Source organism: Natator depressus, chromosome 6, assembly GCF_965152275.1.
Source record: "Natator depressus isolate rNatDep1 chromosome 6, rNatDep2.hap1, whole genome shotgun sequence".
Taxonomy (NCBI): Eukaryota; Metazoa; Chordata; order Testudines; family Cheloniidae; genus Natator; species Natator depressus.
The window spans coordinates 108,230,015-108,251,569 of NC_134239.1; the positions used below are offsets into that span (position 1 = coordinate 108,230,015).

At 46.0% G+C, this 21,555-nt stretch overlaps 2 protein-coding genes across 3 annotated transcripts in view; one reads left to right on the forward strand and one right to left on the reverse strand.

Annotated features, from left to right (window-relative positions):
• Positions 1–7,006, reverse strand: part of WARS1 (tryptophanyl-tRNA synthetase 1) — a 30,761-nt gene extending 23,755 nt beyond the window's left edge. The window contains exon 1 of the mRNA XM_074957168.1: positions 6,891–7,006. The gene's annotated coding sequence lies outside the window, so the exon portion shown is untranslated. The remainder of the gene's footprint in view (positions 1–6,890) is intronic.
• Positions 7,007–7,188: 182 nt separating this feature from the next.
• The window catches only part of WDR25 (WD repeat domain 25), a 120,635-nt gene continuing 106,268 nt past the window's right edge, over positions 7,189–21,555 (forward strand). Inside the window, exons 1-2 of one of the 2 annotated variants that reach the window (XM_074957171.1) lie at positions 7,189–7,258; positions 13,796–14,520. In XM_074957171.1, the coding sequence (XP_074813272.1) occupies positions 13,858–14,520 (663 nt within the window). In that variant the 5' untranslated portion in view covers positions 7,189–7,258; positions 13,796–13,857. Of the gene's footprint in view, positions 7,259–12,209; positions 12,508–13,795; positions 14,521–21,555 lie in introns of those variants that run through there. The other variant, XM_074957170.1, reaches the window with a different exon arrangement.

The window sequence follows — 21,555 nt, forward strand, 5'->3', positions numbered from 1 at the left end:
AATATAATAAGCAGATCCTCAACAAAAAATAGGTTAAGGTCATAAGAACGGCCGTACTGCGTCAGGCTAAAGGTCCGTCTAGCCCAGTATCCTGTCTTCTGACAGTGGCCAATGCCAGGTGCCCCAGAGGGAATGAACAGAACATGTAATCATCAAGTGATCCATTCCCTGTTGCCCATTCCCAGCAAATAGAATGCAAATAGCTTTTAAAATAGTAATGGTGGTTATGTGTAAAAATGCAAGCACACTAGTATAATCAATGTTCAGGCATCAACCAAGGATTTATTTAATCTTGTAACTTGATACAGAAAAATAGAAGATTAAAAAAAACATGTTTACCTTTACAGTGAGTTCTCAATATTGACAAAGAAAAAAGATTAGTGCGTTGGAAGAAGAGGGGATGTCATAATTCAGAGAAAGCAACCTTATTGGGTGAGCTATGATTGTCCCAAAGAAGACCTATCATACATCTGTGATGAACACAGCGTGAGCGCAAGACACAGAGAGGGATTTCTAGCAGAGAGTGCTCGTTTTGAAATGCACTTCATTCATATGTGATGGATACACAACAAATGGAAGACTAAATTAGCCTTGTAACAGTATAGCTACCATCAGTGGTCAGTTTGAAAGATGCACCTCACACCTTAAGTATCCCTTACCAGACTAAGACCCAGAAGCCCATTTGGCACCTCACTCACTTCGAAGGGATGCGTGGGCATAGAGGTCTATCTGCATAGAACAATTTGCAGGATCAGGGACTAGAAGATTATCCCTAATGCTACTGAGGGGCAAATCTGCTTTGAAGATTGATCTTAACATGCATCCAACTATTCAAGAACTCTTAAAAAACAAAAAGAAAAGGAGTACTAGTGGCACCTTAGAGACTAACCAATTTATTTGAGCATAAGCTTTCGTGAGCTACAGCTCACTTCATCGGATGCATTCAGAGAAATTTCCACTGAATGCATCCGATGAAGTGAGCGGTAGCTCACGAAAGCTTATGCTCAAATAAATTGGTTAGTCTCTAAGGTGCCACTAGCACTCCTTTTCTTTTTGCAAATACAGACTAACACGGCTGCTACTCTGAAACCTATCTTAAAAAACAGATTCCTAAACAGCTTATTGACGGAATTCTGTATAGGATGCATAATTAGAAATGGATTTACAAGACCTAACTTTAATTAATCCTAAAAGAAAGTTGCAAAAAATCACCCACTTGATTTCACTGTTCCAGAGTTCCAAAAACAAGGCCACAGTACTCACACTAGCTGTTCAACACTATACAGTCTTCTTCCTGCAAAGCAGTCTGATCACAACTTGGTTACAAAATATACATTTAGACTGTCACCATACTATGAGCCTTTTGCCTGCTTGGGAAACATAAAGAGGGGTTGCCATGGTGAACTAAAACGTAGCTAACCATCAAGGTTCTGTTCCTTAACCAACTGCAATGTTTCCAGGTTATGGAACAGCTGAGCACCAACTACAGCTAATGTTACCATCTTACCAGCGCACTACTATATCAAATTCTTATTTTAAATAAAACTGTCCTGATTAAGGGTACATGCAGTTTGAATGGTCACTAGTTTTGATTGATTAGTTCAGTAACCCTGTAATAAGATGTTATTTAAATAACAGGCCATTTAGCCTTATTTCATTCAATTATGTTATGACTGATTTAACATTTAACAGTGTTTCTTCCATAAAGGGAAATTCTTTTACAAACTCCTACATAACTTATTTTCATATTCTATTTTGGAGTCTAGTATTTTCCTTGTTTCTTTGTAGGTAAAAAATGTTTGGTTGGATAAGGAAATGACATTATTAAACCCACAAATCCAAAAAGGTTTTTATACAGTTTTTATATACAGCATCCTTATGTGGGGATACCATGGTTATATTATCTGGCTTCAAATTTTACAATGTATGAAGTTAAACACCAGCTTTTTGTATGAACCTTTAACATGGATGCGGAGTTTGACCTAATTTAATTATTCTATTTGCCTCCCTATTTGCAGCACATCTCCATCCTGAAAGGTTGAAATGATACAGTCTGAAGCTAATGGGCTTCAGTAGTACACTAGAGAAGACCACTCCCTGTCTGAGAAAAGTAAAATCGGATGACTCTTGAAAGAGGACTAAAGTAGTGTTATGCTATTCAGCTGAGCAGAATTGCATAAAGAAGGTTGAATTTTTGGAGGAAGCAAAGGTAATGCAGTCAGTGCAGTGAAAGATGCAGGCAGTGAGAACTGCAGGTTGCAAAAAGTAACTCTCCAAAGCTAAAATCTAGTTGCCTGAGCTCAGGATGAAGTGGAGTGTGGAGTGTGGCATCCAGCTGTGTTGATGAAATGGAGATTCAGGACACCACCGCCACAAAGATGGACAGCATTCTTCACTGAGCTCTGAAGTTGAGGAGAACTATTATGTTGAATTATTCATAAGAAAGAACAGGATTTATCTCATATTTTGACCTGACACATTCTTTTGAATCCTTTCCAGGGTTAAGAATATAAATAGTCGCAAAACAGAGTGCAGGATAGGAATTTGTTTTGTGACTAAGAACATTCAAAACATCCTGATACCCATAACCAGGAATGTTCTCAGGAAAATAATATGCACTGGAGTTTGAAAACAGACTACCCAAGACATTTAGTCTTTGCTTCTGGCAGTGGACAATGCCTGATGAGTCAGAGAAAAACAATAACCATTATTATACAAAGGCTTTAGCAAGCTGATAAGCCAACACTTTAGAAGATGAGGCTCATTTTCGTTTGAATCATAATTACAAAATGCAATTGTCTTAATTTTGCATAAGCTCATTTGTATTAACTTTTCCTATGAAAGGTTGAGAAATGACAAAGCTTCCAAGATGAAATGAAAAGAGAAAATAGAATATGGTAGTAATAAATTAGAACCTTTTTCAAGTGTAACTTTTGATCTCAGATGCAGCCAGAGAATAACTGGTGCTATAACTATTTTTACAGTCACGGTCCAACAGCACTGGTCCCAGTACATATCCTTGGGGGACTCAACTATTCACCTCTCTCCACTGTGAAAACTGATCATTTATACCTACACTTTGTTTCCCATCTTTTAACCAGTTACTGATCCATGAGAGGACCTTCCCTCTTATCCTATGACTGCCTACTTTGCTTAACAGCCTTTGGTGGGGGACCTTGTGAAAGGCTTTCTGAAAGTCCAAGTACACTATATCTACTAGATCACCCTTGTCCACATTAGCTCTCCACCAGTCATCTGGTACAGAGGCTTACACAAAGTAAAACTATTTCCCCATGTTTATTTCCCTCCCCCCCCACTGTTCCTCACATGTTCTTGTCAACTGCTGGAAATGGCTCACCTTGATTATCACTGCAAAAGGTTGGTTTTTTTTCCTCCTGCTGGTAATAGCTCACCTTATCTGATCACTCTCCTTACAGTGTGTATGGCAACACCCATTGTTTCATGTTCTCTGTGTACATAAAATCCCCCTACTGTATTTTCCACTACATGCATCCGATGAAGTGAGCTGTAGCTCACGAAAGCTTATGCTCAAATAAATTTGTTAGTCTCTAAGATGCCACAAGTACTCCTTTTTTTTTTCCCCCACAGTATGGATCCGATGAAGTGAGCTGTAGCTCACGAAAGCTTATGCTCAAATAAATTGGTTAGTCTCTAAGGTGCCACAAGTACTCCTTTTTGCGAATACAGACTAACACGGCTGTTACTCTGAAACTTTTCTTTAGGCTGACTTAAGTGACAGGTTATATACCACAGTTAGGAGTTCTGTGATTTCATGTTTGATTTCCTTCAGAACATCTGGTCCTGCTGACTTATTACTGTTTAATTTATCAATCTGTTCCAAAACCTCTTTTACTGACACCTCAAAACTGGGACAGTTTCTCTGATTTGTCACCTAAGATGAACAGCTCAGGTGTGGGAATCTCCCTCACCTCATATACATTGAAGACCAATGAAAATAATTCATTTAACTACTCTGCAATGGCCTTGTCTTCCTGGAGTGCTCCTTTAGCACCTCGATCATCCAGTTTCCCCACTTATTCTTTGGCAGGCTTCCTGCTTCTGATGTCCTTGAAAAAAATGCTTGCTTTTAGTTTTTGAATCTTTTACTAGTTGCTCTTCTAATTCTTTTTTGGCCTGCCTAATTATACTTTTACATTTGACTTGACTTTATGTTCCTTTCTATTTTCCTTAGTAGGATTTGACTTCCAATTTTTAAAATATGCCTTCTTCTCTTTAACCACCTTTTTTTTAACTCTGTTGTTTAGCTAATGTGGAGTTTTTTCGGTCCTCTTATTGTTTTTTTAATTTGGAATTTACATATCATTTGCAGCTTCTACTATCATGTTTTTAAAAAGTGTCCATGCAGCTTGCAGGCATTTCACTCTTGTGACTGTTCCTTTTAATTTCCATTTAACTAGCTTCCCCATTTTGTGTAGTTCTCCTTTTTGATGTTAAATGCTACTGTAGTTGGTTTCTTTGGAATATCCCCCCCTACAAGGATGTAAAATTCAATTACTTTATGGTCACTATTGCTGAGTGGGTCAGCTATATTCACCTCTTGGATCAGAATCTGTGCACTACTTAGGATTAAGTCAAGAATTACCTCTCCCCTTGTGGGTTCCAGGACTAGCTGCTCCAGGAAGCAGTCATGAATAGCGTCCAGAAATTTTCTCTCTACAACCCATCTTGAAGTGACTATATCCAGTCAATATGGGGATAGTTGAAGTCCCTCATTATTATTGGGTTTTCTGTTTTTGTAGCCCCTCTAATCTCTCTCAATCATCATCACCATCCTGGTCAGGTTGTTGGTAGTATATTCCTGCTGCTGTACTCTTATTATTCAAAAGCATGGAATTTCTAGCCATAGAGATGCTATGGTATTGTTTGATCCACTTAAGTTTTTATTATATTGGACTCTATGCTTTTTTCCCCACATATAGTGCCACTTCTCCACCAGCGCAACTGACTATGTCATTCCTATATATTTTGTACCCTGATATTAAGTGTCCCATTGATTATCATTGTTCCACCAAGTTTCTGTGATGCCTATTATATCAACATCCTTATTTAATACCAAACACTCAAGTTCACCCATCTTAGTATTCAAACTTCTTGCATTTGTATACAAATACTTATAAAATTTGTCAATATTTAGTTGTGTGTCTTCATGTGATGTAACTGAATGTGACTCTTTTTTGTTTGACAGATCCTCTTCAGTTGCTATCTGTACTCTGATGAACAGAACACAAGAACAGCCATAAGGGGTCAGATTAATGGTCCATTTAGCTCCGTATCCTGTCTGTGACAGTGACCAGTGCCAGATGCCTCAGAGAGAATTAGCAAAACAGGGCAATTTCAAGTGAGCCATCCCCTGTCATCCAGTTCCAGCTTCTGGCAGTTGGAAATTTATGGATACCTGGAGCATGGGGTTTCTCCCCTGACCATCTTTGTTAATAGTCATTGATGGACCTATCCTCCATGAACTTATCTAAATTCTTTTTTGAACCCAGTTACACTTTTGGCCTTCATCCCTGGCAATGAGTTACGAGTTTCACAGATTGACTCTGAATGATGTGAAGAAGTACTTCCTTTTGTTTGTTTTAAATGTGCTCCCTATTAATTTCATTGGGTGAGCCCTAATTCTTGTGTTATGCTGAAAGTTAAATGACACTTCCCTATTCACTTTCTCCACACCATTCGTGATTTTATAGACCTCTATTATATCCTCCCTTAATCAATTCTTTTCTAAGCTGAACATTGCAAGTCTTTTTAATCTCTATTCTCACAGAAGCTGTTTCATACCCCCAGTAATATTTGTTGCACCTTTTCCAATGCTAGTATATCTTTTTTGGATGTACAATGAATTTATACAGACACATTATCAGATTTTGTATTAACTATCCCTTTCCTAATGGTTCCTAATGTTAGTGTTTTTGCCTGCCACTGCACATTGAGCAGTTATTTTCAGAATATGCCTGCATTGTACAGCTGTGTATGCAGAGCTGTTGCAGCTGTGTTAGCCGCAGGATATCAGAGAGATAAGGTAATCTCTTTTATTGGACCAACTCCTGTTGGTGAGAGAGACAACCTTTCCAGCTTACACAGATACCTGAAGAAGAGCTCTGAGTAATCTCGAAAGCTGGTCTCACCATCAAAAGTTTGGCCAACACAAGCTATCAGCTCATGCTCCACACATGCACCCCCGTCTCTACAAAGCTGGTGACAGCTTCTGAGCCCTCCTTCTCAACGGGGGGTAGATAGAGGTCTTCCAGGGGGTACATCAGCTCATCTAGATATTTGCCTAGTTTTACAACAGGCTACATAAAAAGGCACTACTGAAGTCAGCACAAACTAAACTTTCCTATGGACAAAATGAGACAGGAAGCGATTTTTCAGCAATAGAGTGCTATGACATTTTGTATTTTTGGGTCTGATTTGGTACGTTTTTAAAGGAGGTGAAACTTGGGGGTACGCAAGCCAAATCCAACTCCGGAGAGGGGTACAACAGTCTGGAAAGGCTGAGAACCACTGCTCCACAGCGTGTCCAGACAGCCTGTGCCAACGCTGGCCAGCTCCGACGGCTGATGGCAGCGCACTGCGCAGTCACTCAGCCCCCCCCGTGGCTGCAGCGGCCCTGGAGGCTGATGTCTCCCCGGCCGGGGACCGCACCAAAGGAAGTGTCGGGCCTCCGCTCTGAGGCGTGACTCTCCCAGGCCCCAAAAGGGCGATGGAAATGAATGAACATCCCGAGCGCCCACGGGGGGTGAACCCACACGAGAGCCCTCCCGCCCAAAGGCCATGGCCATCCCCATCCCCATCCCGGAGCCGCCGCCGCCGCCCGAGCGCGGCCAGGCCCCCTGTCCCCTTACCCGAGCGAGGCCGGCTCCCCTTCTCAGCGTCTCCGCCACCGTCAGCACCGGGCACCCAGACCAGCGCCGGCTCGGCGCGTTGCTCAACCCTGCCCGGTCGGAAACGCGCACCCGGGCCGGAACCATTCGCCACCCGGGCAAGCAGGGCGGCCGGGCGCGCTTCCCCAGACCAGTGGAGTCGCCTGTCGTTGCGGACGCTTGACTACAGCGCTGGGGTGGTCTGTGGGGGATTTACACGCGGCCGGCCGCACGCTGGGGCTGTTAGCAGAGCAGCCCCTGTTTCCACCCGGCTCGCTTTGCGGGCGGACTCGCCGCTGGCTGCCTTGGCGTGTTTCTGGGAAAGGGCCTGGCGAGTTTCTTCCCTTCAGGTAACTGACGTGGGTTCCCTGCATAGGTAGGGCACGTGGAGCCCAGCCTCTCCAGGCCTCAGGAGGGCCTTCTCCATAGGAGGAGCTGCAGGGTCAGGCTGCCCCCGGGAACGAGCCGGCCCGTGTCCCTGGGGGGGGCTGAGGGGAGGCTGCCCCCGGGAACGAGCCGGCCCGTGTCCCTGAGGGGGGGGGCTGCCCCCGGGAACGAGTTGCCCCGTGTCCCTGGGGGGGGGGGCTGCCCCCGGGAACGAGTTGCCCCGTGTCCCTGGGGGGCTGCCCCCGGGAACGAGTTGCCCCGTGTCCCTGGGGGGGGGGGCTGCCCCCGGGAACGAGTTGCCCCGTGTCCCTGGGGGGGGGGGCTGCCCCCGGGAACGAGTTGCCCCGTGTCCCTGGGGGGGGGGGCTGCCCCCGGGAACGAGTTGCCCCGTGTCCCTGGGGGGGGGGGCTGCCCCCGGGAACGAGTTGCCCCGTGTCCCTGGGGGGGGGGCTGCCCCCGGGAACGAGTTGCCCCGTGTCCCTGGGGGGGGGGGCTGCCCCCGGGAACGAGTTGCCCCGTGTCCCTGGGGGGGGGGGCTGCCCCCGGGAACGAGTTGCCCCGTGTCCCTGGGGGGGGGGGCTGCCCCCGGGAACGAGTTGCCCCGTGTCCCTGGGGGGGGGGGCTGCCCCCGGGAACGAGTTGCCCCGTGTCCCGGGGGGGGGGGCTGCCCCCGGGAACGAGTTGCCCCGTGTCCCGGGGGGGGGGCTGAGGGGAGGCTGCCCCCGGGAACGAGCAGCCCCGTGTCCCTGGGGGGGGGGGCTGAGGGGAGGCTGCCCCCGGGAACGAGCAGCCCCGTGTCCCTGGGGGGGGGGGGGGGGGCTGAGGGGAGGCTGCCCCCGGGAACGAGCAGCCCCGTGTCCCTGGGGGGGGGGGCTGCCCCCGGGAACGAGCAGCCCCGTGTCCCTGGGGGGGGGGGGCTGCCCCCGGGAACGAGCAGCCCCGTGTCCCTGGGGGGGGGGGGCTGCCCCCGGGAACGAGCAGCCCCGTGTCCCTGGGGGGGGGGGGGCTGCCCCCGGGAACGAGCAGCCCCGTGTCCCTGGGGGGGGGGGGGGGCTGCCCCCGGGAACGAGCAGCCCCGTGTCCCTGGGGGGGGGGGGGCTGCCCCCGGGAACGAGCAGCCCCGTGTCCCTGGGGGGGGGGGGGCTGCCCCCGGGAACGAGCAGCCCCGTGTCCCTGGGGGCTGCCCCCGGGAACGAGCAGCCCCGTGTCCCTGGGGGGGGGGGGGGCTGCCCCCGGGAACGAGCTGCCCCGTGTCCCTGGGGGGGGTGGCTGCCCCCGGGAACGAGTTGCCCCGTGTCCCTGGGGGGGGGGGGGAGGCTGCCCCCGGGAACGAGTTGCCCCGTGTCCCGGGGGGGGGGGGCTGCCCCCGGGAACGAGTTGCCCCGTGTCCCTGGGGGGGGGGGGGGGCTGCCCCCGGGAACGAGTTGCCCCGTGTCCCTGGGGGGGGGGGCGGGCTGCCCCCGGGAACGAGCAGCCCCGTGTCCCTGGGGGGGGGGGGGCTGAGGGGAGGCTGCCCCCGGGAACGAGCAGCCCCGTGTCCCTGGGGGGGGGGGGGCTGAGGGGAGGCTGCCCCCGGGAACGAGCAGCCCCGTGTCCCTGGGGGGGGGGGGGGGGGCTGAGGGGAGGCTGCCCCCGGGAACGAGCAGCCCCGTGTCCCTGGGGGGGGGGGGGCTGCCCCCGGGAACGAGCAGCCCCGTGTCCCTGGGGGGGGGGGGGCTGCCCCCGGGAACGAGCAGCCCCGTGTCCCTGGGGGGGGGGGGGCTGCCCCCGGGAACGAGCAGCCCCGTGTCCCTGGGGGGGGGGGGGCTGCCCCCGGGAACGAGCTGCCCCGTGTCCCTGGGGGGGGGGGGGGGGGCTGCCCCCGGGAACGAGTTGCCCCGTGTCCCTGGGGGGGGGGGGGGAGGCTGCCCCCGGGAACGAGTTGCCCCGTGTCCCTGGGGGGGGGGGGGGAGGCTGCCCCCGGGAACGAGCCGCCCCGTGTCCCTGGGGGGGGGGGGGGGGCTGAGGGGAGGCTGCCCCCGGGAATGAGCCGCCCCGTGTCCCGGGGTGGGGGGGGCTGCCCCCGGGAATGAGCCGCCCCGTGTCCCGGGGTGGGGGGGGGCTGCCCCCGGGAACGAGCCGCCCCGGGAATCCCTGGGGGGGGGTTGGGGAGGCTGCCCCCGGGAATCCCTGTGGGGGGCTGAGGGGAGGTTGCCCATGGACTGAATTGCCCACGGCCTCAGACACTGGGAGGGTGACCCCAGGTTGCAGTGAAGTGGAGGTTTCCCCGTTCACAAGCATTCTGGGTAGTTCACATTTAAGAAACTATTTGTTATCTCAGTGGGAGCTGGGGGGAAGAGGGGTTGGGGGATATGAAGGATTTTACTTTTTGTCTTTAACTGAAACATTAATATAAAAAAAAAATTTCTGTCTCCTACCACTCTAAGCACCTTCAGAAGAAGAGTGTTCTGGATGGTTTTAATCTGTCTGTTGTTTAACACTGTCATTCTGAATCTGAGGTGCCTTTCTCTTTTATGGGCTGGGGTGAGTTGAACAAGGGGAGATTTTATCGAGTGAAAATGTGCACTGAGATTTTGAAGGGCCTGATTATCAAAGCTGAGAATGTGCAGACACACTAAGTGTTTGTGCAGGTGGCCCACTATGTGTCTTATTGGCCTTTTGTGTGTGCCCCATAACCCAATTTGTATGCTGCTTCCTATCTCTCCAGAGTAATGAATGCTTATTCATTAGGTACGTGCAATACATATACTGAGTTTAGATGCTCAATGTCTAGTTCTCATTAAAAAAACATGCAAGTAAACCTTCCTCATGAAAAATAGAGACTGGAGAAATACTTAAGCTGCACTGTCAGCTTAAAAATTGTATGTTGTCAACCCATGCTACAAATGCATAATGGTTGAAAAACCATTCTTCTAGAGTAATCATCAATGGTTCACTGTCAAATTGGGAGGATGTATCTGCTCGGGCCCTTCAGATGTCTGTCTTGGGTCTGGTACTAGTATATGTTAATGAATTGGATAATGGCGTGGAGAGTATGCTTATAAAATTGTGGATGAACCAAGCTGAGAGGGCTTGCAAGTACTCTGGAGGATAGGATTACAATTCAGGGTGACCTTGACAAATTAAAGACTTGGGCTGAAATCAACAAGATGAAATTCAATAAAGACAAGTGCAAAGTACTACATTAGAAAGGAAAAATCATGTGCACCTACAAATAGGGAATAATTGACTAAGCAATAGTTCTGCTGAAAAGAAGTGGGCATGTTTAGTCTTGAGAAAAGAAGACTGAAGGGGGATCAGATAACAGTGTTTAAATATTGTAAAGGCTTGTTATAAAGAGAACAGTAGGGATGTAAAATGTTAACTGGTAAGCATTAGTTTTACCAGTTAACCCGCCTTAACCCCTGGGCAGCCCTGGCCCCGGCCCCAGCTGCGCCGGCCCCGGGTGGATTGGCCCCGGCCCTGTTTCAGTGCCTGTATAAGAGCATTTTAGATCAGTAAAAGTGAGAATTTGAAATTCAGTGGATTTATAACTGTTTTGTCTACTTTTTTGCACTTCTCTTCAGTTTTAACAATGAAAAATAAAGAGAGAGAATTTTGGGGAATATTTATTTGCTTAGAAACAGATGCTTTCACTGCAACCTCTAAACAAAATTTTGGAAACATTTCTATTATTTTCACAAAATGTAAGGCCCCAATCTTGCAATTGGCTGTGTGCAAGAGTGGGCATGCACACACTGTCAATTTGAGGACTGGGGCCTAAACTTGGCCAAATTTAAGTTGACAGTGTCCTTTCAGTCCTTAAAGAGTGAGGCTTTTCTCCCAGTGGATGTGAATTGAGGCAGGTCCGTTTCACACACTCAGTTGTGAAAGCATCTGTCTTCCACAGCCTTTGTTGTTGTTAGTTATAAAACAGAGTTATATTATAAAACAAAAATAAAATCTGGTTTTTTTTGGTGGTTTTGTTTTGTTTTCAGGCCTATTACAACTGCTATCCCTTCAAGAAAAGTGTTTTTCTCTAACTTAAAAAGAAAATTCCCATCAGTAGTTTGGACATCCTATTTCAAGTTATCATATAAAGCCAATTTTTATCTTAGAGCACTAAATCAGTCTTTTAAAGTCTAACAAAATCACTTCTCTTTCCTCTCCCCCCCCCCACCCCCTTGTCTGTCCTCTCTGTTTATATTGTAAGCTTTTTAGGGCAGAGTCTGTGGCTTACTACACATTAGTTCAGTGCTTAGCACAACGGAGCACCAGTCTTGGTTGGGGCCACTACTGTAAAACAAATAATTTAATATCTGTTCATTGTAGTTGTTACTTTTAGCAATGGCTCATAAGCAGCATTTTCATGCATGAATTTTTAGAACCCAAATGTTTGTGTCAGGAAAGAGCTACATTGTCCACTCAGGGACTTTGTCTTTAAAGAAATTCAGTTATTAACTCTGATAAATTGACTTTTATAAGCGATATTACAAGTGAAAATTGACGTGGATGAATTTTTATTATCCATTTTGTTTTGAACAGGATTTGATAGTCATGCTACCTTTTAAACGCTTTTCCAGTTTTTCTTCTCTCCTTTGCACAGGTGGAATCCCATTTAAATCAACAGTGTTTCATGATGTAGCAGAGATGAGTTTGGCCCCTTCTTATCTGGTTTTGTTGTTGTTTATGAAATAGTCCCTCTGTTTTATATTATGATAAACTTCAGATAAAGACATGGGTTGCCCTCTAGAGGGAGGATTTAATGTTTTTATACTTAGCTCTATGCTGCTTTTTTAAACTTCTGCTAAATATTTAGGTCATTCTCCTGCAAAGGGATTTGAAAGAATCAACCTGTAGTTCTGGATAGAGTCTTGTTTGCTTCAGTGGGACCCTGCTCAGGAGTAAGGGTTTGTGCTTGAGGATTCTATTGTAAAATAGAAGCACAACCTACAATGTAAAGTTCTTGTTGCTTGGAATAAAATGTGCATATTAGAGACTTGTTCTATTTATACCAGAGGTTTTCAAATTGTGAGGTGTGTTCCCCTAGAGGGGAACAGAGGAATGTTCGGCAGTGACACCAGGTGGGGCTTCCCCTCTCACCTCAGTAGGCCACCTAGTCTGTGGGTCAGTCTCAACAGCCACGGCAGCTGCGCCGATTTCCGCTCCCAGCACCCTCCGCACCCAGCGCTGGCTCCACTCTCAGAGATGGTCGCACCTGAGGGGGGGGCAGGTACTATGTCTATTTTTATCTGGATTGGGGGTGGGGGGGCCAACCAAAAATTGTAACTCGGGCCGGGGAGGGAACTCAGCTCAAAAAGTTTGAAAACCGCTGATTTATACTAAGGTCTGAATCCTGCAAACACTGAGTCCTGTGAGTAACTTTGTGCATCTAAGTAGTCCCATTGAATTCTAATGGACTGCTCACATGCATAAGTGTTTGTAGGACTGGGATATAAGCTGCTGATTCTGCAAATACTTGGGTATGTCCTTAACTCTACTACTGTGAGTAGTTCAATTTCCACTTTCTTTTCAATGTGACTTCGCAGAGTAATAAAGTTAAGCACCTGTGTAAGTGTTGGGAGGATAAGGGCCTAAGGTTGCAAGGGACACGGACCATATCTTCAAATATATGTGAAGTGCTATGCGTATCCCTGGTGTCAATACACAGATGGATTATTATCAACCCCCAATTTCATGAGCATTCATGGCCCGCCATACAATTTCCATACCCAGATGTGGCCCTCGGGCCAAAAAGTTTGCCCACCTCTGTGCTAGACCAATCTCAGCTTTTGTCATTGACTGCATAAATGGCTAAAGTTAATCAAATCATATTTTTGTATGAAATAAGTAAAAACATGTATGCTTTTATTTTCTAGAGATATCAACATGGTCAGTGATTATTATGGCTTAAATAAGCCTTTGATGTAAAACTGAAGATGATGCTGAATTTACTATGTGGTTGTGGTTAGATTTACAGATTGCACTTTTAACACATTCTGTGATCCATTTAGTAATTCTGTGGTTGCTTCTTTTTTCTTCTGTCATCTGGGCCACATTCATGCTCTTTTACAGTACCAGTGTGGTGGAAGAAAGACTCTGTCATATTGACTCCATTTGTAGTTGTTCCTCTGCATAAAGTTACACATCCCCAAGCTACAGCATAATTCTTATTATCCTGTCAGGATAGACCTGGTGGCAGGTCAGGTTAAAAGTGTGCTGTCATAACTGCATGCATAAGTCTGTGCTTTCTTTGTTGTAATCCATTGCATCAGTTTTGTGGAATGCAGCTTGTTATCTATGCAAAATGTAACTAATGTTTATAAAGTGCTGAGAGATCCCGAAATGAAAGATGCTCTAGAAGTGCAAGTATAGGTGTGTTGAATTAAAGATTAAATTGTGTGGGTAAATATTCATACAAGAGCATATTTATATTTGCAAAAACTATGTTTTTAAGTGATTAGAACCTTAAATATTTTAAAGTGAAACATCTTCTGAATTATTGATTCCTTTAATTGCAGATATTCATCATTTTGGAGGATTTCAGCACAGAGATTATTGAATTTTGCCATATCTGACCAGGATGAATTCATCATTGGTTGCTTATGATGATTCAGATTCTGACACTGAGACTGGAAAGGCTGAAAATCTCAGTCTTTCTGGCAGAGAAACCAGACTTGCAAGTTCTGCTATGAATCCTATTCAGTATTTTGCACCCGGTGGATTAGGCACAAAATCTACGTACAAAATGCAGACTGTTGAGAATACTGCCAGCACTGGGACAAGCATTATTTGTGAAGGTGCTCCTGCATATAAGGTACAGGCTAATAACAGGGATTTGGCAGCTGTTTATCCTTGGAAAGAATATTCTAACCAGGCTGAAACGCTTTCTGGAAATGGAAGCTTCTCTCAGAAGCGAGTACATCAGGACAAGATTGTTACCATAAAGGGAATTAGACCATATATCCCTAAAAGACTTCGACAAGAAAAAACTTCTAAAGTGTATGAAAAAAAAGAATCTGAAGAACAGATTGAGAGTTGTGCAATACCAGGAGAGCAAATTTCCACAGAGGTTTCTGAATTTATTAAGCCATATTTAGGGTCTAAGTACAAATCAACTGAAATCCCAAGGAACTTGGTGTTTCAGATGTCCAAACACAGTGGTCCAGTTAATAAAGTCCAGTGGTGTCCTGTACAAGGATGGAGCCATATGCTTCTTTCTACTTCCATGGATAAAACTTTCAAGGTAATGTACTTACATAGTGGAATGTTTTGTGTTATGTAGCACTCACTTTAAATAGTAAAACAGATGGGAATGGGTTTTTAGTCTGCCTATATTTGATAATTGATCCCATGTGTGTAGTACCTACTAAGACCTTGATCAGATCCTTTGCCAGACCAGAGCCTATTGTAGGCCCCAATACTGCAAGCCTTCTCCATTTTTCCAGTGGGTAATTAAGGATTGCAGGGAGGTTGTGGAATCTCCGTCATTGGAGGTTTTTAAGAGTAGGTTAGACAATCACCTGTCAGCGATGGTCTAGATGATACTGAGTCCTACCTTGAGTGCAGGGGATTGGACTAGACGACCTCTCCTCTCCAGGTGTCTTCCAGTCCTATGAGTCTATGTTTCGTCCCTTTGCATATTATATACCAAAATAAAAGCTTGCGGAGATGACTTAGAATTCATATTTCTAAATCAATTAAGCTATTGAACATAAGCTGTTTTAAAAGTCTATAGACTATGATAATGGTGCTTGTAGGACTTCTACTAATGTTGTTAGAATTTACAGAACAGTGCTTCTATATTAGACACACAGTAATTTTTGTTTTTAATTGAAGAAGCCAAATACACAGTAGTCTGCCTATAGCTCTTGGTATGAAATAAGGAACAGATTTTGTATAAATTCTATTGCTCTTATATTTGATTTTTTAAAAAAAATTTTACTGTAATTTTCTATATATATATATAAATAATTTATTTATTTATTTGTGGTAGAAGAATACATCTAAATCCTCATGTATATTAATGAAGGACTGTTGCCAGAAGCTGGGATTGGATGACGGGATAGATCACTTGATATTTACCTGTTCTGTTCATTCCCTCTGAAGCACTTGGCACTGGCCACTGTTGGAAGATAAGATATTGGGCTAGATCGACCTTTGGTCTGACCCAGTATTGCTGTTCTTATGTTCTTATCACTGTGTATTCCAGAGAATATCCCAAAGAGATTTTTAAAAAAAAAAATACTGGGGTGGATATTGGTTGTTTTTTTTTTTAAAAAATTCTTACATGTTTAGGGAAGGAAATGTTGTTTAATGATTAGAAAGGATTTGGAGTTGGGATTCCTTAAATGGAAGTTGCTTGTTCCTACTAGTTGGGAGGGAAAACAATAGGCAACCCTGGCTTTTATTTTCAACTCTGATATTGATTCACAGTGTCATATGAAAGTCACTTAAATGTTGTAAGTCTGAGTTTACTAGTCTCTAAAATGAATATAAAAATTCTCCCCATCTCGTGAGGGTGTTGTGAGGCTCTGAGGCTTGTAAAGCTCTTTGAAACCCTCACATAAAATATGATAGTGAAGTACATATTATTACTGTGGGGGGGGATTTTCAACTAGATCACTATATTTTCAGCAGTTAATTATTTGTATTATTTTTTTGTTTGCATTTAGTTATCACCCAAAGACCCTAGTCTGGATGGGACTCCCATCATACTAGCACTGTACAAACACATAGGAAAAGACTGTCTTTGCTCTGAAGAGCATTCAGCATAAGGCTTTGATCCTCCAAACTGCTCTGTGTGCTTGAACCCCTGTACCCGAACAGAGTCACACTGACTTTAGTTGGGCTACACATGGTGTCAGGGGTCTACCCTTGCAGAACTATTTGCGAGATCATGGTTCAAGGTTCCACTCCTGCAGTTGGATGTGCATGGACAGACCCTTAGATTGGCTGTTTCAGAGTAACAGCCGTGTTAGTCTGTATTCGCAAAAAGAAAAGGAGTATTTGTGGCACCTTAGAGACTAACCAATTTATTTGAGCATGAGCTTTCGTGAGCTACAGCTCACTTCATCGGATGCATACTGTGGAAACTGCAGAAGACGTTATATACACAGAGACCATGAAACAATACCTCCTCCCACCCCACTCTCCTGCTGGTAATAGCTTATCTAAAGTGATCATCAAGTTGGGCTAAGTCATTATGCAAGGTAGCCTATTTCCCCTTGTTTTTTCCTACCCCTCCAGACGTTCTGGTTAAACTTGGATTTATGCTGGAAATGGCCCACCTTGATTATCATGCACATTGTAGGGAGAGTGGTCACTTTGGATGAGCTATTACCAGCAGGAGAGTGAGTTTGTATGGGGGTGGAGGGGTGAGAAAACCTGGATTTGTGCTGGAAATGGCCCACCTTGATTATCATGCACATTGTAGGGAGAGTGGTCACTTTGGATGAGCTATTACCAGCAGGAGAGTGAGTTTGTATGGGGGTGGAGGGGTGAGAAAACCTGGATTTGTGCTGGAAATGGCCCACCTTGATTTTCATACACATTGTAAGGAGAGTGGTCACTCTGGATAAGCTATTACCAGCAGGAGAGTGAGAAAACCTGGATTTGTGCTGGAAATGGCCCAACTTGATGATCACTTTAGATAAGCTATTACCAGCAGGAGAGTGGGGTGGGAGGAGATATTGTTTCATGGTCTCTGTGTATATAATGTCTTCTGCAGTTTCCACAGTATGCATCCGATGAAGTGAGCTGTAGCTCACGAAAGCTCATGCTCAAATAAATTGGTTAGTCTCTAAGGTGCCACAAGTACTCCTTTTCTTTTTAGATTGGCTCTATGACTGTTAAGTGGGGAACAAGACTGTTTACAGATAATACAAACACATAGGATGGAGAGGAAGTATTTAGTATGGCACAGTGGGGCATAAGTGAGAAAAATTAGATAAAATAAAGAAGGAAATATTTTCGGTTGACTATCAGACTATAATCAAGAAAGAGGACAGCTTTTTAGTTAACATACCATCTGGTTCAGTGGTGCAGCAAAAATAATTAGAAATGAAAAAGCAATATATAACTAAAGGAAAAAGGAGGAAATAGCAATCAATAGAAATTAGAAGTTATGAAGGCAGAAAATTGATAATTGAAGTTAAAAAGCAAAACGTCCATGGCAGGCAAGGGCTTAGGACAATAAGGAGGTTAAGTATATTAGGAACAAAAGAAATCCTAGCAATTGTATCAGCTCATTAGTAGTTGGAGGTAAAATTATTAATAATGATGCGTAAAAGGCTGAGATGTTCAATAAATATTTCTGTTTTGTATTTGGAAAGGAGCAGAATGATGTACTTGTATCATATGAGGATGTGACATTAGTAGCTGAGGAGATGTAAGACAACAATGGCTGGAGCAGGGGTGGCTAACCTGTGGCTCTTCAGAAGTTAATATGCGGCTCCTTGTATAGGCACCGACTCTGGGGCTGGAGCTACAGGCACCAACCTTCCAATGTGCTGGGGTGTGCTCACTGCTTGATCCCTGGCTATGCCGCAGGCCCTGCCCCCACTCCACCCCTTCCCGCCCCCTCCCCTGAGCCTGCCATGCCCTTGCTCCTTCCCCTCTCCCCCAGAGCCTCCTGCATGCCACGAAACAACTGATTGGGAGGTATGGGGAGGTAGGGGGAGGTGCTGATCTGCTGGGCTGCCGGTGGGTGGGAGGTGCTGGGAGCAGGGCGGGGGAGCTGATGGGGGGCGGGGGGTTGCTGACGTATTACTGTGGCTCTTTGGCAATGTACATTGGTAAATTCTGGCTCCTTCTCAGGCTCAGGTTGGCCACCCCCGTGCTAGAGATAAACATTTTTCAATCAGCATGCTCAGATAACTTGCACTCAAGAGTCCAAAAAGAATTTGCTGAGATTTCTGGCCCTGTAATGTTCATTTTTAATAGATCTTGCAATACTGGGGAAATTCCAGAACACTGGAGGAGTACTAATGTTGTGCCAATATTAAAAAAGGGCAAGCTAGATGACCCAGGTAACTATAGTCCTATTAACCTGACAGCATTCCTGGGCAAAATAATGGAAGAGCTGAGATGGAATTCAGTTGATAAAGAATTAAATGATAGGAACAGAGCTGTCCCTTGGGTAGGGAAAATTGGGGCGACTGCTCCAAATCCCATGGGCCGGTGCAATTGGCTGGCGTGGTCAGTCCCGGAAGACATAGGCACGGGAACTAGGGGCATGGGGGGTGCTGCGAAACCCCCGGGCTCCTGGCTGCCAGCTCTGCCTGCCCGGGGTATTGGCTCCAGGGGGGGAGGGGGAGACAGGGGTAAGGAGGCTGGGGCTTTCAGCACCCCCGCTATTAAAAATGTTCCAGCGCCACTGCCAGAAGACGAATCTGTCACTTCCGCAGGGCCCGCCATCTTGTTGGCAGTTAGCGGAGACAGTGCCTGGCCATGAATGATATCACTCTACTGAGGCTAACACAGAAAGATATAGACCGAATGTTGCTTGAATGTGACCAAAACCCAGGATCATTCACTGTCATGCTTTGTGCTGCAATGATTCCAGACTACTTGCTACTGGCTTGGCGCGGTAAAGTGTCCTACCGTGGAGGACAAAATAAGGCAGCCCTCCCCAGAAATTTTCTGCAAAGGCTTTCAGGAGAGCTTCATGGAAATGTCCCTGGAGGATTCCCACTCCATCCCCAGACATGTGAACAGACTTTTCCAGTAGCTGTACTGGCCACGAATGCATCCCAATTCTTCAGGGCAAATCAAACATTAAACACTATTGCTTTTAAACCCTGTACTGTAGTTACAAATGTGCACTCACCAGAGATGTCTTCTCCGGCTTCAGGGTCGGGGATCCCACCTTGGGACAGTATTGGCTCCAGGGTGATGAAAAGGTCCTGGCTGCCGGGGAGAACAGATTCATCGCTTGCCTGCTGCGCATTCTCTCCTCCTCCACAAAATCCTCCTCCCTGTTGCGTGAGACTACCCCCTTGCAGGTGTCCATGGACAGTGGTGGGATAGTGGTAGGGTCCCCCTCCTAGAATGCCATGCAGCTGATCATAGAAGCGGCATGTAGGGGGCTCTGACCCGGAGCGACGGTTTGCCTCCTTTGTCTTTTGGTAGGCTTGCCTGAGTTCCTTAACTTTCATTCCGCACTGCTGTGTGTCCCTGTTGTAGCCTCTGTCCAATGTACCCTGTGAGATTTTGGAAAATATATTTGCATTTCTTCTTTTTGATCGGAGTTCAGCCTGCACAGATGCTTCTCCCCATACAGCAATCAGATCCAGTGTCTCCCTTTCGGTCCATGCTGAAGCTCGTTTGCGATTCTGGAGGGACTGCATGGTCACCTGTGCTGCTGAGTTCGCCACGCTGACCAAACAGGAAATGAAATTCAAAAGTTCCCGGGGCTTTTCCTGTATACCTTGCTAATGCATCGGAGTTCAAAGTGCTGTCCAGAGCGGTCACAATGGAGCACTCTCGGGGGAGGGATAGCTCAGTGGTTTGAGCATTGGCCTGCTAAACCCAGGGTTGTGAGTTCAATCCTTGAGGGGGCCATTTAGGGATCTGGGGCAAAAATTGGGGATTGGTCCTGCTTTGAGCAGGGGGTTGGACTAGATGACCTCCTGAGGTCCCTTCCAACCCTGATATTCTATGATAGCGCCCGGAGGCCAATACCATCGATTTGTGTCTGTAGTACCCCAAATTCGACCCAGCAAGGTCAATTTTAGCGCTACTCCCCTCGTCGGGGAGGAGTACAGAAGTCATTTTTAAGAGCCCTTTAGGTGGATGCAACGGGGTTGGTTGTGTGGACGCAGTCATTTTTAAATCGACCTAACGCGGCTAAATGCAACCTAACTCCGTAGTGTAGACCAGGCCTTAGACTTTTGTAAGGCATTTTATTTAGTACCGCACTACATTGTGATTAAAAAATTAGCATTATACAAGATCAGCTGAGCACACATTAAGCTGATTAAGAACTGACTAACTGATAGATCTCAAAAAGTAATTGTCAATGGAGTATCATCACTGAATAGTGGGGGTCCGAAGAGACTGGCAGTGGGCTCAGTGCTGTTCAATGTTTTTCATTAATTTTCTGAAAGTAAGTATAAAATAACTGCTGATAAAATTTTTGGATGACACAAAGATTGGTGGAGTGGTTAATGGTGTGGACAGGGCAATCATAGAGAGCGATTTGGATGGCTTGGTAAGCTTCAGCGCATTCAAACAAAATGTGTTTAAGTACACCCAAATGCAAAGTCATACATCATGAAACAAGGAATGCAGTCCATACCTATGGAATGGGAGACTATATCGTGGAAAGTAGAAACTCTGAAAAGGTTTTATTGTTCTAGAGGACAAGTAACTCATTGTGAGTTCCCAGTGTCATGCTGTGGGTAAAAGGGCTAATGTGATCCTTGGCTGTATAAACAGGAGAGTAGGGGTCTGGTTCTGGTGTCCACATTTTAAAAGGATGTTGAAAAATTGGAGAGTATTCAGAAAATAGCCTGTGGCAGGGCCTGCTTGCTCCTGCCTCCTGTGGCAGGGCCTGCTTGCTCCTGCCCCTTTGGCCTTAAAGTCTATGAACAGAAATCAAACTGAGGATAACCCAATGACTTCCAGACAGTGAGATGTTGAATGGTCCACAAATAGCTGGTAAAACACCCATTGCAGTTTATTTACAATATGGGTTTCCACTACCCTTAGACCCTGTATAGCCTCACCCCTACTGTTCTAGGGAGCCCTCTGCTTCTGAGGCAAGCAGAGAAGAGCAGTCTCTCTCTTTCTGCTTCTTCCTCTTCCCACTTCCTACCTGTGCATTTTGCATAATCTGCCTGGTGGCCTAATTAGCAGCTTAGTTCTCCTCAGCCCATCAGTTAGGCCCAGCTCTTTTTAATGAGGTCTGTTCTGGAGTAATTAGAGTTGCAATGAGCAGAGTCCTGGCTCAGCTGCTGTTGCCCAACCCTCTGTCACAGAGCCCCAAAAATGATTTGAGAGCTGGAGAAAATGCCTAATGCTGAGAGACTTTAAGAGCTCAATCTGTTCAGTTGATCAGAAGAAGATGTGAGAGGTGGCTTGATTACAGTATATATAAACCACCTTCTTCCCCTTATCCTATTGTCTGGGGTTGGGATGTTGTATGAGCATCTACCATCTTCATCTGTCTAAGGTAGCACTAAAGTCCACCTACTTATTATTTTCTTTGATGCAATCCATCCATAGCTTCCTTGGCTTTCCTCAGAGTCTCTTTCTTACTAACCTCTCTTGCCATGCT